This window comes from Ceratocystis lukuohia (assembly GCF_044167205.1).
Source record: "Ceratocystis lukuohia strain C4212 chromosome Unknown Supercontig6_pilon, whole genome shotgun sequence".
Classification (NCBI taxonomy): domain Eukaryota; kingdom Fungi; phylum Ascomycota; class Sordariomycetes; order Microascales; family Ceratocystidaceae; genus Ceratocystis; species Ceratocystis lukuohia.
The window spans coordinates 48,562-69,322 of record NW_027263525.1 but is presented as its reverse complement, the minus strand read 5'-3'; the positions used below and the strand labels follow the sequence as shown (position 1 = coordinate 69,322).

The 20,761-nt window shown below is 51.6% G+C and overlaps 7 protein-coding genes across 7 annotated transcripts; 4 read left to right on the top strand and 3 right to left on the bottom strand.

The window, feature by feature from the left end:
* Positions 1–1,890: 1,890 nt before the first annotated feature.
* HOO65_060018 (putative oxoglutarate dehydrogenase protein) lies at positions 1,891–5,108 on the top strand (the record flags this gene model as incomplete). The annotated part of the gene is made up of 2 exons (XM_071003653.1): positions 1,891–4,456; positions 4,567–5,108. 2 exons carry the CDS (start codon positions 1,891–1,893, stop codon positions 5,106–5,108), a joined length of 3,108 nt encoding a protein of 1,035 aa, XP_070857368.1.
* Positions 5,109–5,641: 533 nt separating this feature from the next.
* HOO65_060017 (putative cytosolic iron-sulfur protein assembly protein 1) lies at positions 5,642–7,015 on the bottom strand (the record flags this gene model as incomplete). The annotated part of the gene is made up of 1 exon (XM_071001037.1): positions 5,642–7,015. The coding sequence occupies one exon, from the start codon at positions 7,013–7,015 to the stop codon at positions 5,642–5,644; it is 1,374 nt and encodes a 457-aa protein (XP_070857367.1).
* Positions 7,016–8,920: 1,905 nt separating this feature from the next.
* Positions 8,921–12,036, top strand: HOO65_060016 (glycosyl hydrolase family 15; the record flags this gene model as incomplete). The annotated part of the gene is made up of 4 exons (XM_071003659.1): positions 8,921–9,024; positions 9,849–10,243; positions 10,329–10,763; positions 10,832–12,036. 4 exons carry the CDS (start codon positions 8,921–8,923, stop codon positions 12,034–12,036), a joined length of 2,139 nt encoding a protein of 712 aa, XP_070857366.1.
* A 1,196-nt stretch (positions 12,037–13,232) lies between these two features.
* Positions 13,233–15,321, top strand: HOO65_060015 (U4/U6.U5 tri-snRNP-associated protein snu66; the record flags this gene model as incomplete). The annotated part of the gene is made up of 2 exons (XM_071003759.1): positions 13,233–14,070; positions 14,114–15,321. The coding sequence occupies 2 exons, from the start codon at positions 13,233–13,235 to the stop codon at positions 15,319–15,321; spliced, it is 2,046 nt and encodes a 681-aa protein (XP_070857365.1).
* Positions 15,322–15,692: 371 nt separating this feature from the next.
* On the bottom strand, positions 15,693–17,664 carry HOO65_060014 (pre-rRNA processing protein; the record flags this gene model as incomplete). Its single annotated transcript, XM_071003782.1, has 2 exons — positions 15,693–16,543; positions 16,695–17,664. 2 exons carry the CDS (start codon positions 17,662–17,664, stop codon positions 15,693–15,695), a joined length of 1,821 nt encoding a protein of 606 aa, XP_070857364.1.
* Positions 17,665–17,796: 132 nt separating this feature from the next.
* HOO65_060013 (uncharacterized protein) lies at positions 17,797–18,663 on the bottom strand (the record flags this gene model as incomplete). Its single annotated transcript, XM_071001036.1, has 1 exon — positions 17,797–18,663. One exon carries the CDS (start codon positions 18,661–18,663, stop codon positions 17,797–17,799), a length of 867 nt encoding a protein of 288 aa, XP_070857363.1.
* A 742-nt stretch (positions 18,664–19,405) lies between these two features.
* On the top strand, positions 19,406–20,618 carry HOO65_060012 (Ornithine carbamoyltransferase; the record flags this gene model as incomplete). Its single annotated transcript, XM_071003935.1, has 3 exons — positions 19,406–19,744; positions 19,835–20,516; positions 20,578–20,618. The coding sequence occupies 3 exons, from the start codon at positions 19,406–19,408 to the stop codon at positions 20,616–20,618; spliced, it is 1,062 nt and encodes a 353-aa protein (XP_070857362.1).
* Between the last annotated feature and the right edge of the window lie 143 nt (positions 20,619–20,761).

Sequence of the window (20,761 nt, the reverse complement as noted above, 5' to 3'; positions counted from 1 at the left end):
GTGGAACTTTTAGTACTTCCGATGCCAACCCGACTGTCTCTAGTCTATAGCCACCGCAGTTTTGCAAGATCCTTTCAACTCGGTCGACACGACGATGTTGCTGAGGCGCAGTTCAACACGTGTGTAAACTACGTTCCAGGCGCCCGATATGGAGCCAGAGTCTTAGGGATCTTTTGAACTGGAAAGTAGCACCGCATGGGCGTTTTCATTGCCATTAACAGCTAGTCGTGGAATTCTTCTATACATGTAAAGGGTCTTGTTGAAGGATAGCTTTCGTTGGTATAGATGACGTCACTGAACAGCTCACTAGGTAAAACTCGCCCGGCACATGCTGTAACCTGTGGAGCTCCAAGATCAGCAAGCGCAGCTGCTCACAAGTGTCTAGTCCCGCAGCTTAGTTAAGCGCATCCCAAATTCCCTATGCGGGATCAATCTCATTTAGATGGACACTTGCCAATTGTCGTGTGCCTAGCCGTGATGCGTCCAAAGACACTGGCCCTCGGCAACATATACGCCACTCGTGCAGTGAGACTAAGATCTTAGTAGCGGACGGGCCGCGGAGCAAAGGCGTCCTGGCACTACTTCGGGTCTTGCATCGTACCCCGCGTTCGAACGTTGGCCAAGCTGATGGCGGCTCAGCCCCAGACCATTGCGTGAGAAGAATGAAGACCCGTAGCATGTTGCCAACTCTGTCGATGGAGTCCTATGTCTAGATGGAAGGGGATGCCAAGCTCACAGAAGTAAGGCTGGGTTATCAACATAATATGCTGATACTTGAGCCCAAGATTCAACGAAGTGACGATGCTTGCTCTTTATGAATCTCACTATCCGGTAACCAGGGCCAATCAGAGCAAGCAAACGTCAGCGGTCCCCGCTGTGGCTGGATTTGAGTGGCTCAACAGAGGCTGTGCGCCACTTTTTCCATCAGACAGGCAGCTCCAGGGTCGACACATACACGTGATGGTCCACAATTAGCGAATCAGAGTCCGGCTTGCATAGCAGCAACACAAGCTTTCCGTAAATCACCGCCATATATTATTCAGGCAAGTGTATAATAAGAACAAACAGCGGCAGGAACGGCAAACGGGTCAGCGGGCTCCAATTCTTTTTTTTTTTTTTTGCTGGTGCACCTGCCGTCCAACGTCCTTGCCAAATGAAAAAATAAGTCGAAAAAGGGCCTGTAGGCCAATAGCAAAGCTTGCAGCACCTTCCTCTCGGAAAGCCCTTTCCTGATTCCCTCTTTCCTTGGTTCTCGCTTGCCAGCACCTCTCTTACCTTCCCCTAGCCGGCTTACTCCCTTATTTTCTTATTTTCTCTCTCATCTTCATTTTCATCTTCATCTTTCTTCTTCCTCTTCCCTCATAGATGAATATCTCCACTCCATAAAATTGAGAACCGTTTCTTTTGTTGTCTTTCAAGAGCCTCGATTTCAATCTTCTAGGCGTCCGACTTACTCCGCCGCTCATTTGAGATTTCTTTTTTGTCTTTTTAGCTTTTGCTTTTTATTTTCTTTATTCCCTTTTTATTACCTTTTGATTTCTCCCCTTTGTTGCAACCCGCAATTGGCTGCTACGGTAGAATACTAACAGCTTACCTTGACCTGACTCCTGGTCTTTGATTTTTTGGCCTGATCTTGGTTGCTCTGTGACAAAATCAACATCAGTCTTAAGTCTTGACATTCTCGGTTTTCCCTGCCGCGGAATAATCTTACCTTGAGCCTCTTTCCGTCCCGAGCGCAATCTTCGGCCGAGCCCTTATATTCCCGACCACCATCCTCTATAAACTCGGGTTAGACTCGATCGATATACAATCCAAACCGCCGCTGCTGTCTGGCCTCTCCCTCCTTGATTTTGTATCCTCTGCATACCCCCCTGCAGCACACCCTTCACCATGCTGTCCTCTTCTGTCCTTCGGGCCAGCAAAGGCCTCATGCGCTCGTCGCAACCAGTCTTGAGAGCCTTCTCGGCTCGTCGTGCCCCCCTGGCCATTGCCAACAACCTGCATCAGCGCCTGTACTCTACAGTCAAGAGCTCGCCTCCTGACCCTAATGACAGCTTCTTGACTTCCAATGCCATCAGCTACATTGACGAGATGTACATCCAGTGGAAGAAGGACCCTTCCAGTGTGCACGCTTCGTGGCAGGCTTACTTCAAGAACATGGAGACTGGCGACATGCCCATGTCTCAGGCTTTCCAAGCTCCCCCCACTCTCCTCCCCAACGCTGGTGGTGACATTTCCAACCTGACCTCTTCCATGGACATTAAGGATAAGGTCACCGAAGACCACCTTAAAGTCCAGCTTCTGGTGCGCGCCTACCAGGCTCGCGGCCATCACAAGGCCAAGATCGACCCTCTTGGTATCCGCAACACCGACCAGGCTAAGGGATTCAGCAACATTGATCCTCCGGAGCTTCGCTTGAGCTTCTACCAGTTTTCCGAAAAGGACCTGGACACGGAATTCAACCTGGGCCCTGGCATTCTGCCTCGCTTCAAGGAGGCTGGCCGTGAGAAAATGACTCTGCGCGAGATCATTGCCCACTGCGAGCGCATTTACTGTGGCACCTCTAGCAGCGAGTTCATCCATATCCCCGACCGTGAAAAGTGCGACTGGCTACGCGAGCGTCTTGAGGTGCCCCAGCCCTTCACCTACTCCGTCGACGAGAAGCGCCGCATTCTGGATCGCCTGATTTGGGGCTCCAGCTTCGAGGCCTTCCTGTCCACCAAATACCCCAACGACAAACGATTCGGTCTGGAGGGCGGTGAAACTCTAATCCCCGGCATGAAGGCTCTCATTGACCGCAGCGTTGACCACGGTGTCAAGGACATCGTCATTGGTATGCCCCACCGTGGCCGTCTCAATGTCCTGTCCAATGTTGTCCGCAAGCCTAACGAGTCTATCTTCTCGGAATTTGCGGGCACTGCTAATGCTTCTGATGAGGGCTCGGGTGACGTCAAGTACCATCTGGGTATGAACTTTGAGCGTCCCACCCCCTCGGGCAAGCGTGTCCATCTTTCTCTAGTCGCCAACCCCTCGCATCTAGAGGCCGAGGACCCCGTTGTCATGGGCAAGACCCGTGCTATCCAGCACTACAACAACGACGAGGAGACCCATGACACCGCCATGAGCATTCTACTTCATGGTGATGCTGCTCTAGCTGCCCAGGGTATTGTCTACGAGTGCCTGTCTTTCCACTCCCTGCCCAAGTACTCCGTTGGCGGTACCATCCACATTGTTGTCAACAACCAGATTGGCTTCACCACTGACCCCCGTTTTGCCCGCTCAACTCCCTACTGCACGGACATTGCCAAGGCCATTGATGCCCCCGTATTCCATGTCAATGCCGACGATGTTGAGGCCGTCAACTTCATTTCCCAGCTGGCTGCTGACTACCGCGCCAAGTTCCGCAGCGATGTCGTCATTGACCTTGTCTGCTACCGTAAGCACGGCCACAATGAAACTGACCAGCCCGCCTTCACCCAGCCCCTGATGTACAAGCGCATCCAGGCCAAGGATCCCCAAATTGATATTTACGTCAAGAAGCTCCTAGACGAGGGCACCTTCACTAAGGAGGACATTGAGGAGCACAAGAAGTGGGTATGGGATACTCTTGAGGAGAGTTTCCAAAAGTCCAAGGACTACACTCCTACCTCCAAGGAGTGGACCACCTCTGCCTGGAACGGTTTCAAGTCTCCCAAGGAGCTGGCCACTGAGATCCTACCCCATAGCCCTACTGGCGTCCAGCGCGAGCTGCTCGAGTCCATCGCTACCAAGATTGGCAGTGTTCCTGAGGGCTTTACCATGCACAAGAACCTGAAGCGTATTGTCACCAACCGTACCAAGTCGGTTCTTGAGGGCACCAACATTGATTGGCCCACTGCCGAAGCTCTAGCCTTTGGCACCCTGGTTGCCGAAGGCCACCATGTCCGTGTTTCTGGTCAGGATGTTGAGCGTGGTACTTTCTCTCAGCGCCATGCTGTCTTCCACGACCAAGCCACTGAGGATGTCTACACTCCCTTGCAGCACATCTCCAATGACCAGGCTAAGTTTGTCGTGTCTAACTCGTCTCTGTCTGAGTTTGGTGTCCTGGGCTTCGAGTATGGCTACTCTCTGTCATCTCCCAATGCCTACGTCATGTGGGAGGCCCAGTTTGGTGACTTTGCCAACAACGCTCAGTGCATTATTGACCAATTCATTGCTTCTGGTGAAGCCAAGTGGATGCAGCGTACTGGCCTGGTGATGTCTCTGCCCCATGGCTACGATGGTCAGGGTCCTGAGCATTCTTCGGGACGCCTTGAGCGCTTCCTCCAGCTGTGCTCAGAGGATCCTCGCTTCTTCCCCTCCGAGGCTAAGCTTGCTCGCCAGCACCAGGACTGCAATGTCCAGATTGCCATGATGACCAGCCCCTCTAACCTATTCCACATCATGCGTCGCCAGATGAACCGTCAATTCCGCAAGCGTAAGTTTCTTTTCTTTCCCTCCCTTTATCTTTGCATGTCTGTCTGTTTCAGTAGATGTCCTTCCTCGCGAGTTAATGCAGTTGCTGACCATTCATTTCTATCCCGACAGCTTTGGTTATCTTCTTTTCCAAGTCTCTTCTGCGCCACCCCCTTGCGCGCTCCGACATTGACGAGTTCCTCGGTGACTCGCAGTTCCAGTGGATCATTTCTGACCCTGAGCACAAGACTGGTAGCCTTAAGCCCAATGAGGAGATTGACCGCGTCATTCTCTGCTCTGGTCAAGTCTATGCTGCTCTTCACAAACACCGCATTGACAACAAGATTGATAACGTTGCCATCACGCGTATTGAGCAGCTGCACCCTTTCCCTTGGCAGCAGCTGAAGGAGAACCTGGACTCCTACCCTAACGCTAAGACTATTGTCTGGGCCCAGGAAGAACCTCTGAACGCTGGCGCCTGGACCTTCACCCAGCCGCGTATTGAGACTCTGCTTAACGAGACCGAACACCACAACCGCAAGCACGTCATGTATGCCGGCCGCAACCCCAGTGCCTCTGTTGCCACTGGTATGAAGAAGATGCACATCAAGGAGGAGAACGATCTGCTCGAGGCTGCGTTTAGTGTTACACAGGATAAGCTCAAGGGCGAGTGAATTCATGCTTATGCATGAATGAGATGAGTATCTGTAGCCCTTCTGCTCCCTTTGATGGTGCAATGCAGAATTCTCGCTTTTTTTCTCCTTTTTTTTTATCTTTTGTGTTGGTGTTGTGCTTCTTTTCCCCATCTCATACACATAACATACCCTTATCAGACGCTTTTCGCCTCGTCTGTCATCCCATCTCCTCTCAATTCCTAGTCCCTCACTCTCTTTCCTCCCCTTGTCACTCGCCATGTTGTTGTTATATCTTTTTTTTTTCTCTAGACTTCTCTCCTTTTTTTCTCATGTCTTCTCTCGTCTCTCTTTTCTCTTCTCCTTTGCTTACCACATGCTATAAATGTGATAATGAATAAGGCTGTACAAAATCAATGAATTATGCAAGCTAAAGTGGCTAAGACATGAATAATGACAGGTGACTAACTTGTGTTATGTGTAATATTGGCTTTTGACTTGTATCCCTGCGTTGTTTTACATGTTGTCCTATTGTATTTTTAACACCTTAGTAATAACCTTTTTTTAACTGGTCGCTACACGTCTTTCAAAGACACTGCCCATGAACGCACAACTCCATCGTCGCCAGTTGTCACCAGCATCTCCTGAACGCCCGCTAGGGCTTCTGCCTCCTTGTCGAAGCGGCGGCACCATGTTAAATGGTTAACCTCGTAGGCACCATGCGCCTGCTCATAAGAAGCAACTACCTTCCAGTTGCCTGAGCCGGGATTTTCACTGGTGCCTTCGGTTTCGGGGACAGAAGGTGCAGGAGAGGCAATTTCCTCTTCGGCGTAAACCACCACACGTCCATCGCCACCCGTTGTTGCTATACGGCCAGATAAGGCACTCCAAGATGCAGCGTAGATCTCTCGTGTATGAATAGAGGGTAGGATGGCGACACAATTCCATGTCTCGTGAAGGGCTCGGCGCATAGTATTCGGGATGCTTCCCAGAGCCCCGCCAAATCCACTTTCTGAGCCACTTTTGTCCTTGGTCTCGTTGTCTTCTCCGTCTTCCTGTAACTCCCAGATGCGGGCAGTGCGGTCGGCTGAGAAGGTAAGTAAGCGTGGGAATGGGTCGCCATCGCGTGGCCGCCCTTCCCATTCCATGCCCCAAACAGTTTCAGAGTGGCCCTCGAGTACAGAGACACAGACCCATTCGCCATCGCCGTCTTCACGCCAGATTCGCACGGTGTTGTCGTAGCTAGCACTGGCCAGAACGTCGCTGGCATACGTATTGCGAGCGCTACGACCGGGAACATCAGGACACCAGGCAACAGCTTTGACATCGCCTTCGTGCTCATTGAGGACAGCCACGGTTTCCCACTCGTCATCACCCTCGCTAGCACCAATATCTTCCCAGATCCATAAAGTCTTATCGCGACTGCAGGTAGCCAGGTAGGTGCCGGACGGTGAGAATTGCACGGATTTGATCTCTGAGTCATGGCCCTCAAGAACCAGTGTAAATTCCCATTCCTTGCTGTCAGTGTCCTCAGCGCTGCCCAGTTTAGTAGCCACATTAGAGCGGGTAACTTCACGCTCCAGTGCAGCGTCTTCATCCTCCTCAATGTTCTCCCAGCGCCACAGGCCAGCCGTTGAGTCAAAGCTGCCAGTGGCCAAGCACATGCCATCTGACGCTAGATTGGGCTTCCATGACAATGACCGAATAGACCGACTGTGGCCGCCGCTCAAGGCACTGTGCTTGGTCAAAGTGGACAGAGAAAAGATGGTAACGCTCTTAGCATGGGCGGTGGCTAGCAGCGGCAGGGTGGGATGCGGAATTGAACACCATGCACGCTCGTACAAGTCTGGCGAGAAGGGCGTCAAGGGCGAAATCTCGGTCTTTCTCGTTGACAGGGGCTTGTGTTGAGCAGGAGGAGAAGGGACAGGAGGGGCAGCAGTTGCAGCCATTTTAGAGAGGAGCAAAGGAGGGAAGAGAAATAGAGAGAAGTATCACAAACGGCAATAAAGCAAAACTTGGTTAGCAAATGGGAGTAATGAGGTAATAAGCCAGTGAAACCCGTGTCCATGCGGCCTTAGGGGTGTGTGGGCAAAGAAACAACGAAGATGAACGGGCAGAAGACCTTGTTGAAGGAGGGGTGTGGTGTGTTTGGTGCTATCGATGACGATGTGATGAACAAAAAAGATATTGTTTATGTTAGGGTCTGTGTCTAGGGTTTATAGCGTAGGGTATAGGGTGTAATCCACTTAAATCCGACCATGCAGCAAAAGCTAGTCAGAAACTTAAGCGCAAATAAAGAAAGCTCTAATTCAGGCTAGGGAGCTTCTAGGCCAAATTGGATGTTCTCCAATTCCGCTCATGCAATGCAACGGTCCAGATGATCTTTATCCGTGATTTACTACTAGGTATGGCCTGGCATAAGCTATTTCTGAACATGTGATAATAGGCCATTGCCGCTGAGGCATTAGAAAAGGGGTAGGAGGAAAAGCGAGCGGCCGCCAGCTCCAAATGGCCTAGTCCAATGATACATCGGCGCATCTGCATGTGAAAGAAGCGGCCCTAATAGAAGTAAAGACGGGATGGGGGTGTCTTACAGCCTGGCAAGCTTCACCGCCCCTGCTCTCATGTTCTGCAACTGCTGCCCTGTCAATGACACCTCTGCCCCGGGGCTTGCTTCCTTCCTCATTTTCCTTCTCTAGCAGGGACTCAACTGGCAAGGGGCTGGGGAAAATCTTGGGGGAAGGGATGATAGTTTCTGGGGAAAGTTTGGCTTGGAGAGGCTTGGGAATAACTGGGGAAGACGGGGAAGACTGGGGAAGACTGGGGGAAGACTGGGGGAGTGCTGAAGAAAGCTCGTGTGTCAATAGTACTAGTGCTATATACGTACCAATTCTTGGTACTACCAGTAAAGTGGGAGGGGCTTGGCCACTGGGAAGGAGCAAACGACCGAAGTCACTGCCACTGCAATAGCAGGGCGAAAATCAACTCGTTTGTTTGGATTGAGACAGCTGTTCATCGACCAGCCAGCACGTGGTACATGTGCACAAGTCTGTCTATCTTGACACGGAGCCTGTGTTGTTTGTTGCTTGCTGTTACTGCGTGCATGCAGCCTGCGCCTGCTTGCCGAGTCATGGGCCTTTTTCTTTTCTTTCCTTTTTTTTATGCTGTCCGGCATTTGCGTAGGAAGAAGACTGCCGTATATGTACCGATTTGCCCTAGCAGAGCAACTACTTTTATTGTTGGTCAAATTTAGTTGCTCCTCTTGCTCCCTTGACGTCAGGTATGACATGGTCTTGGCAGCCTGGGCTTGGCTAGCCCTCTGGCTTGTCCTGCAGCGCTCTGCACGTTGAAGCACGAAGCCTCATGTTCATGGCCGTCCAGTCCAGGCGCTCGAGATACAATCAACATGCAGGCGAGCAGGAAGAGGAAGAATGAGAAAAAGAACGGACACGATGGCCGTTGGAGCAAGGCCATATAGGCCCGAAAAGAAAAACAAAAGCTGGTAATTTCTCTTTTTGTCTTTTCGTGGTTGCAGTTGCTTCTTTATCTCTTTCTTTTATGTAACCGCATTCTTACTTTATCCTGCTCGGACCTTCTGCGAGCTACTATTGGGAGTCGAGGCCCTTGTAAAGCCGGCAATTGCCTTTTTCGTTACGCCTTAATGGCCCGTGGACAAGTACAGTACAGCTGTATGTTGTTGTTTGTTCTACTGCTGCTATTGCTGCATGACGTCCCTCTTCTCTCCTAACACTTCCATACATATGTTTGTCGTGTGTGGTTGATTTCTTTTATCTTCCTTTTCATCATCTTATTCTTTTCTTTATTGGCGACAGACAAACAAGCTAGCAGAAACTATGTCGTCGCCCTTGTCTCGTGACAGCTCTATCTCTATGACGGGCACCGCCAAAGCCTCTCCCAAAGGCTCTGCCAACGCTCAGGACAACGATCCCGGCCCCCGGTGCAACAGAAGCGCCCCCCACACTTCAGGGCTCTCAATGTAACGCTTCCCGTCCTTTTTCCTCCGCCCCCTCCCCCTCGGTGCCATTAAGCTCAAGTTGAGAAGCATACCTCTGGATAAATATCTGGTATCGGTCCGTTTGAAAGAGAAAGAAGGAGCAGGATGTGGAGGACCAGAGACGGAAATTTAGGCTATAAGCTGTCATCCTACTTGGCTTTAACTGCCCTGTCTGTGGCAGTTGACGGTCAAGTCTGGGGAAAAGTCCGGGGAAGCTAGGCTCAGGACTTAGAGAATGGATGGTCTGGGCTCTGGGCTCTGGCCTGTCGCCTCTGGCCTGTTAGACTGCGATGGGCGACTCGGGCCTAGTGCTTGTTCCTTTCCTGTCTCCTAGCCAATCTGCCCATGCCTGTGCCTGTGCCCCTGTCCCTGCTTGTCTCTGTCTTTGGATCATATCGGCCAGACTAGGAGGGGATATTGCTTGGTTTCATTCTGATTGCTGTGATCCTGCCGCTCTGTTTCTGTAAAATCCTCTCTTCAGTCTTCTGCTTGTCTTTCTCTCTTTCTCGCTGATGCCCTCCATCCCCCCCCCCCCCCCCCTTTCCCCGCCATTGACCATCCCCCCCCTCCCCTCCCCCGTGTCTAGTCGGCCCTTTCCAGGCGAACTGGCTTGACCTTGTATCTTCGGCTCCCTTACGAGAAATCTCCACTCCGGAAGGTCACTATGGCATCGAGTCTATGCTAAACCTTCTCGCAGCCTGCTTTCCATGGTCGCCGAGTCCCCAAGATATCTGCTTGCTAACACAGTCCCGGAAAACTATAACTAGGGCTATCGTCTCACTCGGTTTCTTGCTCATCTGGTATCTCTTCTTCACCCACAGTGGCTACGACTTCTTCTTCTCTTCCGAGACCCTTAGTCAACCGGACTCTTCCTCTGCTCTTGCTTCTTTCTCTAGCCTTCAGGATTCTCTGCTCTATCCACTATCATCTACAATGGTTTTTTCTAAGACGGCTGTTGCAGCCACCGCCTGGCTGATGGCCGCTACTGGCGCTGTAGCTAACCCTGTGTCCTGGAAGCGTGCTGACATCGATTCCTTTGTGACCACCCAGCGGCCCATTGCCCTGACCAAGCTGCTATGCAATATTGGATCATCGGGATGTGCTGCTTCGGGAGCCAGCCCTGGAATCGTTGTGGCCTCACCTTCGAAATCGGACCCTGACTGTAAGTTGCAATGGCCAGACTGTTGTGCTGCCTTGCTTGCTCCTTGTTCTGGTTTAGCATTGCTTCTAACCCTCATATCTACTAGACTGGTACACCTGGACTCGTGATGCTGGCCTGGTTCTCAAGGAGCTCATTGACAACGTCAACACCAACACTGAGCTGCTTCTGCCCGAGATTGAGAACTATGTGACCTCCCAGGCCCATCTACAGACGGTCAGCAACCCTTCGGGCACTCTTGCCCTAGGCACTGGTCTTGCTGAGCCCAAGTTCAACGTTGATATGACGCAGTTCACGGGCGCCTGGGGCCGCCCCCAGCGCGACGGCCCGGCTCTACGTGCTACGGCTCTGATTGGCTACTACAACTATCTGCTAGACAACGAAATTTCCACAGACTGTAAGCTGTGGCAGGTGATCCAGAACGATCTCAACTATGTAGCCCAGTACTGGAACAACACGGGCTTTGATTTGTGGGAGGAGGTCCAGGGATCTTCCTTCTTCACTGTCGGCGCCCAATACAGAGGTACGTACAATCAGCCATGGATGCGATGCAATGTGCTTGTTGCTAGACAGTCACTAACCCTTGCTTAGCTCTTGCTGAGGGCTCGGCCTTGGCCGCCAGGCTGGGCAAGGCCCATACTGGATATGACGCCGTGTCACCTCAGATCCTGTGCTACCTGCAGACCTTCTGGTCTAGCAGCAAGGGACACATCGTCTCCAATGTGCAGACCAACGTTGGCCGCACTGGCCTGGATGCCAACAGCGCCCTGCTTTCTATTCACTTATTTGACCCCGCTGTGGGCTGCGATGACTCTACCTTCCAGCCTTGTGCGCCGAAGCAGCTAATCACCACCAAGAAGCTGATCGACTCTTTCCGCACTGTGTACAGCATCAACTCGGGCAAAGCTGCTGGTACCGCTATCGCTATTGGTCGTTACGCTGAGGATGTCTACTACAACGGCAACCCCTGGTACCTGTGCACTTTGGCTGTGGCTGAGCAGCTCTACGACTCGGTCATCGCCTGGAAGGCTGCTGGGTCTATTACCGTCACTTCTACATCGCTGCCGTTCTTCACCGATCTGCTGCCGTCGCTGACGGCGGGAACCTATGCTTCCGACTCGAGCACTTTCCAGTCCATTATCACTGCAGTCACCAACTACGCTGATGGTTTCGTTGAAATTGTCAAGACCTACACGCCCTCCGATGGTTCCCTTGCGGAGCAGTTTGACAAGTCCAACGGTACCCCCCTTTCTGCCCATGACTTGACTTGGTCTTACGCTGCCTTCCTATCTGCCACTGAGCGCCGCGCTGGCACCGTCCCTCCCGGCTGGATCGGTGCTGCTTCCGTCTCAGTGCCGACCACCTGCACCCCGACCACCGTCACTGGCACCTACGTTGCCGCTTCAAACTGTGCCTCTTCCGGTGCTGGTAATGGTAACTCCGGTGAGCCTGACGACGGCTCCAATGACGCCAAGCTGATCTTTAACGAGCTTGCCGTCACCTACTTTGGCGAGAACATCAAGGTTGTTGGCAACACAACCGACTTTGGCGCGTGGGACCCTGCCTCTGGAGTGCTGTTGTCGGCTGATGCCTACACTGACAGCAACCCCCTGTGGTCACTGACAACATCGATTGCCAGGGGCACTGGTCTGGAGTTCAAGTTCATCCGCGTTGGTTCAGATGGTGCTATAACATGGGAGAGTGGTGACAACAAGGTCCTCACTGCCGGCAGCGAAGCGAACACGATCACTGTTAGTGCTACCTGGAACAGCGGCTACAGTGTCAACAGTTCCTAAACGGTAGCACTGGTGCATCGATAATGGCCTGGGCCTTTGGAACATGGCTTGAAGAGAAACTGATGCAGACAGGTGAATAATGGGTACATGAATGACGACCATAATTTTTCAGACTTCAAGTGATGTGAAATAAACATGAATGCTTGTAGACTATGACAGGGTTAGCCAACCGACAGAAATCAAGGTAGTAGTACAAGGATTACTGAGCAAAGACATGCACATGGAGTAGTTTGACACCAGGTGTTAGCCACCAAGATACCAGCCGAGCTGGTGTTGCGCTTCGGTTGTTCGTCTTCCAGAACACTGCTTACTGCTTCCCCTGCTAATCCTAATCGTTCTGCAAATTCAGGTTGGAACGAGCTGAAATGTAGCCAACTATGGGTATCCTCAACTTCACTGATCAATGACCTCAGAAAAAAGGGGTGGAATATAGCGGCAACAGCACAAGATTGGTCTCCCCGAGCCGTCTCCCTCACACCGCTCAGCCCGTGTGAAGAGCGAGCATGTGCAAGGTACAAGCGAAGAACCCGGGTATGGCCAATCTAGCTGACTTGATATGGGAACTGTCGATCGGATAACACCACCGAAGTATGTGTGGCTCCATAGAACGATCGAGCTGCCGTCTGCGTTCAACCCTGAAGCCGCAAATTGCAGCCAGGGGATCGCAGGGCACAGGTCCTTGGTAGTGAAAGAGGAGAAAGTAAATCAAGAGGAAGAGAGAGATGAGTGGCTGTTATATACTAAAATCTGGAGGATAAGTGGGTCCCAAAATTGACCACTCAGCGCGCTAGGGGTTGGTGGGGCTGGAGCGCGCCAACCTTTGATTTTTTTTTGCATCTTGAACTGAGAAATTTTGCTGGCCGGTTGCTGGGCCAATGCAAGATTTTTGTTTAATATAAAGGATATAGAGAGTGGAATGGATAAGAAGAAAGAGCCAGCCCACAGCTTTAAATTAGTTATTAGTTTTAGTTATTAGTTGCATGAGCTATGAATTTATAAATGTTCTTGGAGCCTGGTTGATGGCCGTAACCCTAATGGGCAACCCTAGACACTAGTCTTATGTCACACAAGGCTGAGGTGTAGGGCAGATCCTGTGTGCAGCCTTGCTGCTTGCATTTCTAGACCAGGTCCATATCACAAGCTTGTCGCATTCTGTATACACGCCAACAAACTACCAACAACGCCTCATATCCAACATGGATGCCTCCATGATCGAAGAGCAGAACAAACTGCGTGCCTCAATGGGCATGAAGCCGCTGCCCGTGGCCGGCTCAGTTTCTTCAACGGCAAATGCTGATACAAACGATTCCGATAACGACGACCGAAACGACAGGGATGCCGACGACGATGATGGCGAGGTTGCCAGCACAATAGAAACCCGTCAGGCGGCCTCATATGACAACTACCGCCAAATCCAGGCCGCAGAAGCGGAAAAGCGCAAGCGCGCTGAGCGCATGGCTACTATCAAGAAGCAGCGCGAAAAAGAGCAGCGCAATGCTCTGCTCAAGGGCAGCATTCTGGGCGATGCAGCGGAAGCAGACGTGGACGCCAAGTCGTGGTTGATGGGCCAGAAGAAGCGCCAAAAGAAGATCGACAAGGCGCGCAAGATGGAAGAGGAGCTAGCTGAGGCTGAGGCGCGTGCGGCGGCTGCAATCCAGTACACATCCAAGGATTTGGCAGGCCTTAAAGTCGCCCACGAAGTTGACAAGTTTGGCGACGGCGACGAACAGATTCTAACGCTTAAAGATGCATCAATCGACCAACTAGAGGAAGAGGGCGACGAATTGGAGAACGTGGATATCCGAGACCAGGAAAAACTCAAGGAACGGCTCGACTTGAAGATAAAACGTCCAGACTACAATCCCTTAGACGACGACAACTCAGGCCTTCTTTCCAAATACGACGAAGAAATATACGGAAAGAAGCTCACCAAGTTCACCCTAGATACTAATGGAGCTGTGGCGGCTTTGGGAAACATGTTGGAAGGCGAAGCGGCCAAGGCAAAACCCAAAGGAATTGATGTCGACATGATTGGTAAGTTGACTAGTAACTTCTGCGCATGTTGCTCATAGCGTAGCCATCCCACCAACTAACGGACTCGTCACCTTAGATGGCACCGGCCAACCATCCTCCGACTATCTCGACATCTCGGAAGTTAAAGTCAAGAAGCCCAAGAAGGGCAAAAAGTCGAAGTCGACGCGAAGGAAACAAGCTGACGACGAAAACGACTTGTTCCCAGCAGCGGACGCTGTCACGGAGGAAATGGAAATCGACCTAGTTCCTTCAAAGAAGCGAAAATCAGGCAATGTTGACCTGGGTGACGACGATGATTTGCAGGCTGCCCTTTCAAAACAACGACGCGAAGCGCTAAAAAAGCGCAAAAAGATGAAGCCAGAGGACCTTGCCAAACAGCTTAAAACGGAGGCGACTGAAGAAGACCCAACACCAGAAGATTCTGCTGGATTAGTCATTGGGGAGGTGTCTGAATTCGTATCAGGACTCGGTGCTCTACAGCATGAAGAAACGCGAAAAGCCAAAGCGCCCAAGCCCAAGCCAAAGTCGGCCATCGCGGCTTCTTCACAGGACAAGGACGGCGATCAACAAATGGGCGAGGCCGAACCCCTTGAGACATATGGTGAATACCCACAGGAGATGCCAGGCGGCGATAGCAATAACGACGGCGACGACAACGACGACGACGAGGATGGGAAACTCATGGAAGAAAAGACCGTGGCGCATAGCATGGGCTCAGCACTTTCTCTGTTACGTGAGCGCGGAATCCTAAAAGAGACAAACAGCGGCGAAACACATGAAGCCTTCCGCAAAAAGCAAGAGTTTCTTGCAAAGAAGCGGCAAATGGAGGTTGAGATGGAGGAAACTGCACGCCTGCAGCGTGAACGTGACCGCAATAGCGGCCGTCTTGACCGGATGAGCGCGCGTGAACGCGAAGAATATGCACGACAGCAAAATGCGCAGCGCGAGACGCAGCAGTCGCGCAAGATGGCGGAGTTGTTCTCAGAGAACTTTGTGCCGACGTTTGAGATCAAATACGTTGACGACGACGGCCGACGTCTTGATACTAAAGGGGCTTTTAAGCAGTTGAGTCATGCCTTCCACGGCAAGGGCTCAGGAAAGGGCAAGACGGAGCTGAAGTTGAAGAAGATTGAGGAGGAGAAGAGGCGCGAGGCGCAGTCCATGCTAGACGCGAGTCAGAATGTAGGCATGAGTTCGGTGACGGCTCAGCAGCTAAAGAAGCGCAAGGAAGCAGGCGTGAGACTGGCATAGAGGTGAGGTGGGTAGGTATAGGTAGTATCATATGAATTTTGTAGCACATGGAGAATATGGCTTAGGCGGTGACATATATGGCAAGTTTAATTCACTAATTGCTGGTAATTACATCATGGTTCACGAAGTCTAGAAAGATCATTCAGAAAGCTGCGCGTGATAAAGGTTGCGGGAAAAAATATGTATATATAGAGTGCAATTTGAGAGATGACAATGTCGTACGTACGGGTGGATATGCAGATGAAAGAAAACACTAAAACAGAAACAATACTTACAAAATAAGGTCAAGCCTTATGGCAATAATGAGCGCCGAGGAACGAAATGCACCGTCTGAATACAGTCAAACCACAGCTCTTCTACTACCCCTACCCCTACAGCCTGACAGTCGCTCCAATGCCTCTACCAACATACCAGAGCGTCTCCTCGTATGCTCCAATGGCCACAATGACATTGGCCCGTGCATCTAGCTTTAGCTTACCCCCCATGGCACCTAGCAACTCGTTGTACCCTACGGAGCCAACGCTCCAATCAACCGGCAGTCGTGGCGTTGTCGATGCGCCGGGCGGGGCGTCAAACGAATAACCATAGTTAATTTCACCGACGGGTTCGGTGTGGTTCCAGAAAGCTGTGGCATTCACGCTACGCAGTGTAATAGTGTCATACTGCAGCGGCGAGACAAGGGTAAAGGTGGCAGTCGAGGTAAACAGGTGGAAAGTAGCATCACGAATAAATTCGCCCTTGCCGCGTCCCGTTTTACTGCCGTCATCTGGGCTGTGGCCATCACGCGGTGCGGAGAGTCTTGGAACTGTGGCGTTGATGCTGATGTTGGATAACGACTGCCCAATTATAGGACAGGCGGGGATGCTTTTAGGATGAAGCTTCGCGGTTATGGTGGTGTTATAGGAGGAGAGATAACCAGAAATAAGATCCACGCCAGTTTTGCGAGCATCTAGCCCTGCATCTTCGGGAGCCCAAATTGCAGACACAGGAATGTTCAAATTGCGGCCCCTGGTGATATTGACATTGCGTAGAGTGGTATTTCCAAGAACAGAGCCGTTTTTGAGCAAATGGATATTGATATAGGGGATTGAAGCAGAATAAGGCGCAGGATTAGTGATGTTTACAACGGCGGAAAGCGTTATAGCTGCAGATGATGACTCGATGATACGCAACTCGCTTATTTGAGGCTCCAGGCTTTTGCCGAGGGAGTCGCCAGGGAGGTCTAGAAGGAAGCCGTTAGCCAAAGAGCAGCTAGACATAGACAAGGACACCACAGGAGGACGGACAATACAAAGAAACAATAGAGACAACCAAGATAAAGAAAAATAAGAAAGAAAAAAGAGAAACCTAGTTCGGGGAGAAAAAAGACGAACTTTTTACTGGAATCTGGCCAGAAGCAGGCACATCTCGTATAATCACTTCACCAAGAGCAGTGGTGACTTTGACGTCAACAGTAGCATCTGCATCGAGAATGATGTCACCGTTGCCGAAGAGAACCTCCTGGATTACCTCGGAGAAGACGTCTGAGTCAGTGATAGTGAGAGGCGCGCTCTTTATGCGCGAATAGATCTCAAGGTCGCTTTCGCCTGTGACGTCATCATGGACTTTAGTTGAGTTGGCGGCATGCCACTTCTTTAGATGTAACTCGCCAAACTTGTGCGATTGATAGGACACATTTGCTGAGGCGCGGATATTCGTCACGTTGATGTCGAAGTTTAGCTGCTTAGGAAGTGCTGCCACAACATGAATGGTGCCCGAAACCTTGGGGTCCGCCTCAGGGCTGCCGGGCTCGGCAAAGAGATCGGGAAGTGTAAAGTCGACGTCGGTGAGGGAAAAATCTTTGATAACATCATCAAACGAGTGGCTAGGAAATGGGACGGGTACCATAAGGTCCGACAACAAGGCGCCGATCCAGGCTGGCGTCCCTTTGGCCGGGGTTCGGCTTCCACGAATGAATACGGTGGCGTCGTGGCCATTCATGTAGTGGTGCAAGAACTCGTCCAGGGGCGAGCTTGTCGACTTTGGGCATACACGCATGATGGACTTGGGCAATTGGTGTATAACGGCGTGTGCGCTGGCCGTCACATTAGAAGACGGAGACACGAGAACTTGGTCGGTGGTAGCCCGGGACACTACGAGATATGGATCAAGCGGGTTGCAGTCGGGAATCAACACGTCAAATGCAAGCGATGGAATGCTTGCTTGGATTGGGTGTCGGTTGTAAGCCGTTACAGCTACATCGGCGCCTACAGCAGAATTGCCGACATCGCGGAACTCCAGGCGGGATATGGTGTATTTGGGGATCGCAGGTATATCACCGGCTACGGCAGGAGAAACAGACATAGAACGTATTAGCACAGGAACAGCAGGAAAAAGGCAGGACTGGAGTAAAACGGCGCACGCATCACTAGTCCAGGGTTGGCACAGGAACAACAAACAGTGTATGGGATTGTGATTGTTGCATTTATGTCAGCGCTAGATAAGACGCTTCTCGCCAAAGTACGCCGAGGCAAAGGAGTGGTAGAGAGATTGACCTTCAATCGATAAAGACTCGGCCACAGCGTGTGTGCCTAGCGGGATAGCTCCCGTCTTGACCGTGACATTAGCCTTGCCTATCACCTTGATAGCCCCCAGCTGGCCATGCAGCCACTGGTTAGCGAGGCTGCGGAAAACCTCAGCATCGCCGGGTACGATATCTGTGATAAAGTCTAGATGGGTGACCCGGCCGTCGACTAGGTTGATGGCCAGAGGGGGCACCACGAGAGAGCCCAGAAGCTTGTTATTCAAGTCTGTGTTAGTGCTATCGGCGTAGTACAGATGAAGACGAGTCTCTGCAGTTGCAAGCTTGCGCACGGCCCAAGTGGCGAAAGTGCCGACTTTGCGTGGTGTATCTTCAGTAACACGGCGGGAGTCAAGCTGAAAAGTAGCACCGATGCGGGCACGAATGCCATCTGACGTCACCGACTCGATCGCGAGGTTTGTCGGCTCCAGGACAGCGGCCTGTTTGACGTAGGACTCGACGTTGTGTGGGAGAACGAAAACACCAACAATGGCCAGCAGAGAGACCAAGCCCAGTAGAGCGATAGCAATGGTGGAGGCGAGCGATTTACGTGAGGCTTTTGTTGATGCAAGCTTGCTGCTGTCGTTGGTATCGTCCGATGGCTCCTGAGAACTGCTTGCGACGCCATCATAGCGGCGCGGAATTGTGGCACCAAGAAGCGGCGATACTTCGTCGGAAGGTATGTGGTCGTCGTCGTCGAAAATGGGGTTTGGACTGGGGGTCTTGGAAGGGCTTGGGTCTTGACCCAGGGCCGAGCCAGTCGGTGATGGCGGCGATGTCATGGTGTGGTGGAGCGAGTAATGAAGCAATAAATTGGGTATTGGAAATAAAAGAAAAAGAGTGAAGAAAAGAGCGAAAAGGGTCGAGCCAAGAAAGAAAGACCTGAATGAAATATGGAAAAAAAAAACCTGGTTTAAGGCATTCGACACGGACGTTGTTTCAGCCTAACCACATACCACACACCAAGAATGAAGATATGAGCAAGACACAGACAGCACAGAGACGCCGCGCGAGGCTTTTGCCGCCTCTTGCTGATAAGATAAGGCTGACTCGACAATGAGCTCTAACAGTGCTAAATATCAATATGGACTGTGTACTGGAACTGTGCAAGGTACGATGCTGGAACGGAATACTAGATACTAAGAGAACAAAACAATCATCGAATGGACGTCTGGTTGACTCATCCGCTGCCCTTGGCCGACTAGCAGCTTGAATGTGAGTACATTAATTAAGCGACTTTCTGCAGCCCTTCATCGCTGACTCCTACAATGCCTAAACGGCGTCTAAGAGCCATTGTCTCACTAGCCTACTGCACTTGGGCCTAAACCAAACTTTGACCTACAACCCACGTCAAACAAATCCTTTGTTGCTGGTCTGCTCCGCTTAACGACTTTATGACTACAGTGTTGCCGCCCTAAATCAAAGCGCCCGTCCGTCGTTCTGTCTGCTCTTAACCACGGCCTAAAATCATCTTGCACTCTAAAAACTTTTCACTACCTTCCCCCAAGCTCGCCTATCTCCAACATGAAGAGCCACACCACCAAGGCAGCCCAGGCCGCCATTAGCGGTTTGCAAAAGCGAGCCTTTTCCGCTTCTGCTGCCCCGTCCGCACCGCGCCATCTCATGACCATTGCGGACTTGACACCCCCCGAGTTCACCACCTTGGTTCGCAATGCCGCTGCCCACAAGACCGCCGTCAAGGGCGGCCAAATCCCCGCCCAATTGGCTGGCTCAATGGCAGGCAAGGCTGTGGCAATGATGTTTAGCAAGCGCAGTACACGCACACGTGTGTCTACCGAGGCTGCTGTAGCTATGCTAGGCGGCCATGCGATGTTCCTAGGCAAAGATGACATTCAGCTAGGCGTGAGTGTTACTAATGGGCCCCTATTGTGTTGCTACTGGCTCGTGCCTACGTCCCCCACCACCTCTGATGTGACTAACACCCCCTTGTAGGTTAACGAGTCCCTTTACGACACCTCAAAAGTCATATCATCTATGACTTCCTGCATGGTTGCCCGCGTCGGCCCGCACTCCGACGTTACTGGCCTAGCCAAGGACTCCTCCGTTCCTGTCATCAACGCTCTGTCGGATGACTTCCACCCGCTGCAGACCATTGCCGACTTCTTGACCCTGCACGAAACTTTTGCTCCTGGCGCTGCCTCGGGTCTTGGCCTACAGGGCCTCAAGGTGGCATGGATTGGCGACTCCAACAATGTCCTGTTTGATCTAGCCATTGGGTGCGTTAAAATGGGCGTGGATATCGCTGTGGCCTCGCCCGCCGGCTTCACCATTCCGGAGACCATGAAGCAGCTCATCCTCGCCGCTGGAAAGGGTGTTGCCTCGCCTGGCAAGCTCATAGAGACAAACGTGCCTGAAGAAGCTGTCAAGGGCGCTGACGTCTTGGTCACTGACACCTGGGTGTCCATGGGCCAGGAAGCCGAGGCTCAGCGCCGCCTCAAGGCTTTCGCCGGCTTCCAGATCACCAACGAAATGGCCAAGCGTGGAGGCGCCAACGAGGGCTGGAAGTTCATGCACTGCCTGCCTCGCCATCAGGAGGAAGTGCACGACGAGGTTTTCTACAGCGACCGTTCGCTAGTATTCCCCGAAGCCGAAAACCGCCTCTGGGCTGCTGTTTGTAAGTTGAATTGCTTAGATGCGTCTACAATACACTTTGTACTGACTCAGGAACACAATAGCTGCTCTAGAGGGCTTCGTCGTGAACAAGGGTAAGATTTAAGGGGCTACGCTTGTTTTACGGCAGTAGACTTGAAAAAAAAAACAAAAAGAAAAATACAATAATATAAAATAACAGATCTTTACTGTCCAACAACCTGGACGGCGCTTGTTGCATTTGACGGTGCACCTTTTATCTTGTTTTTT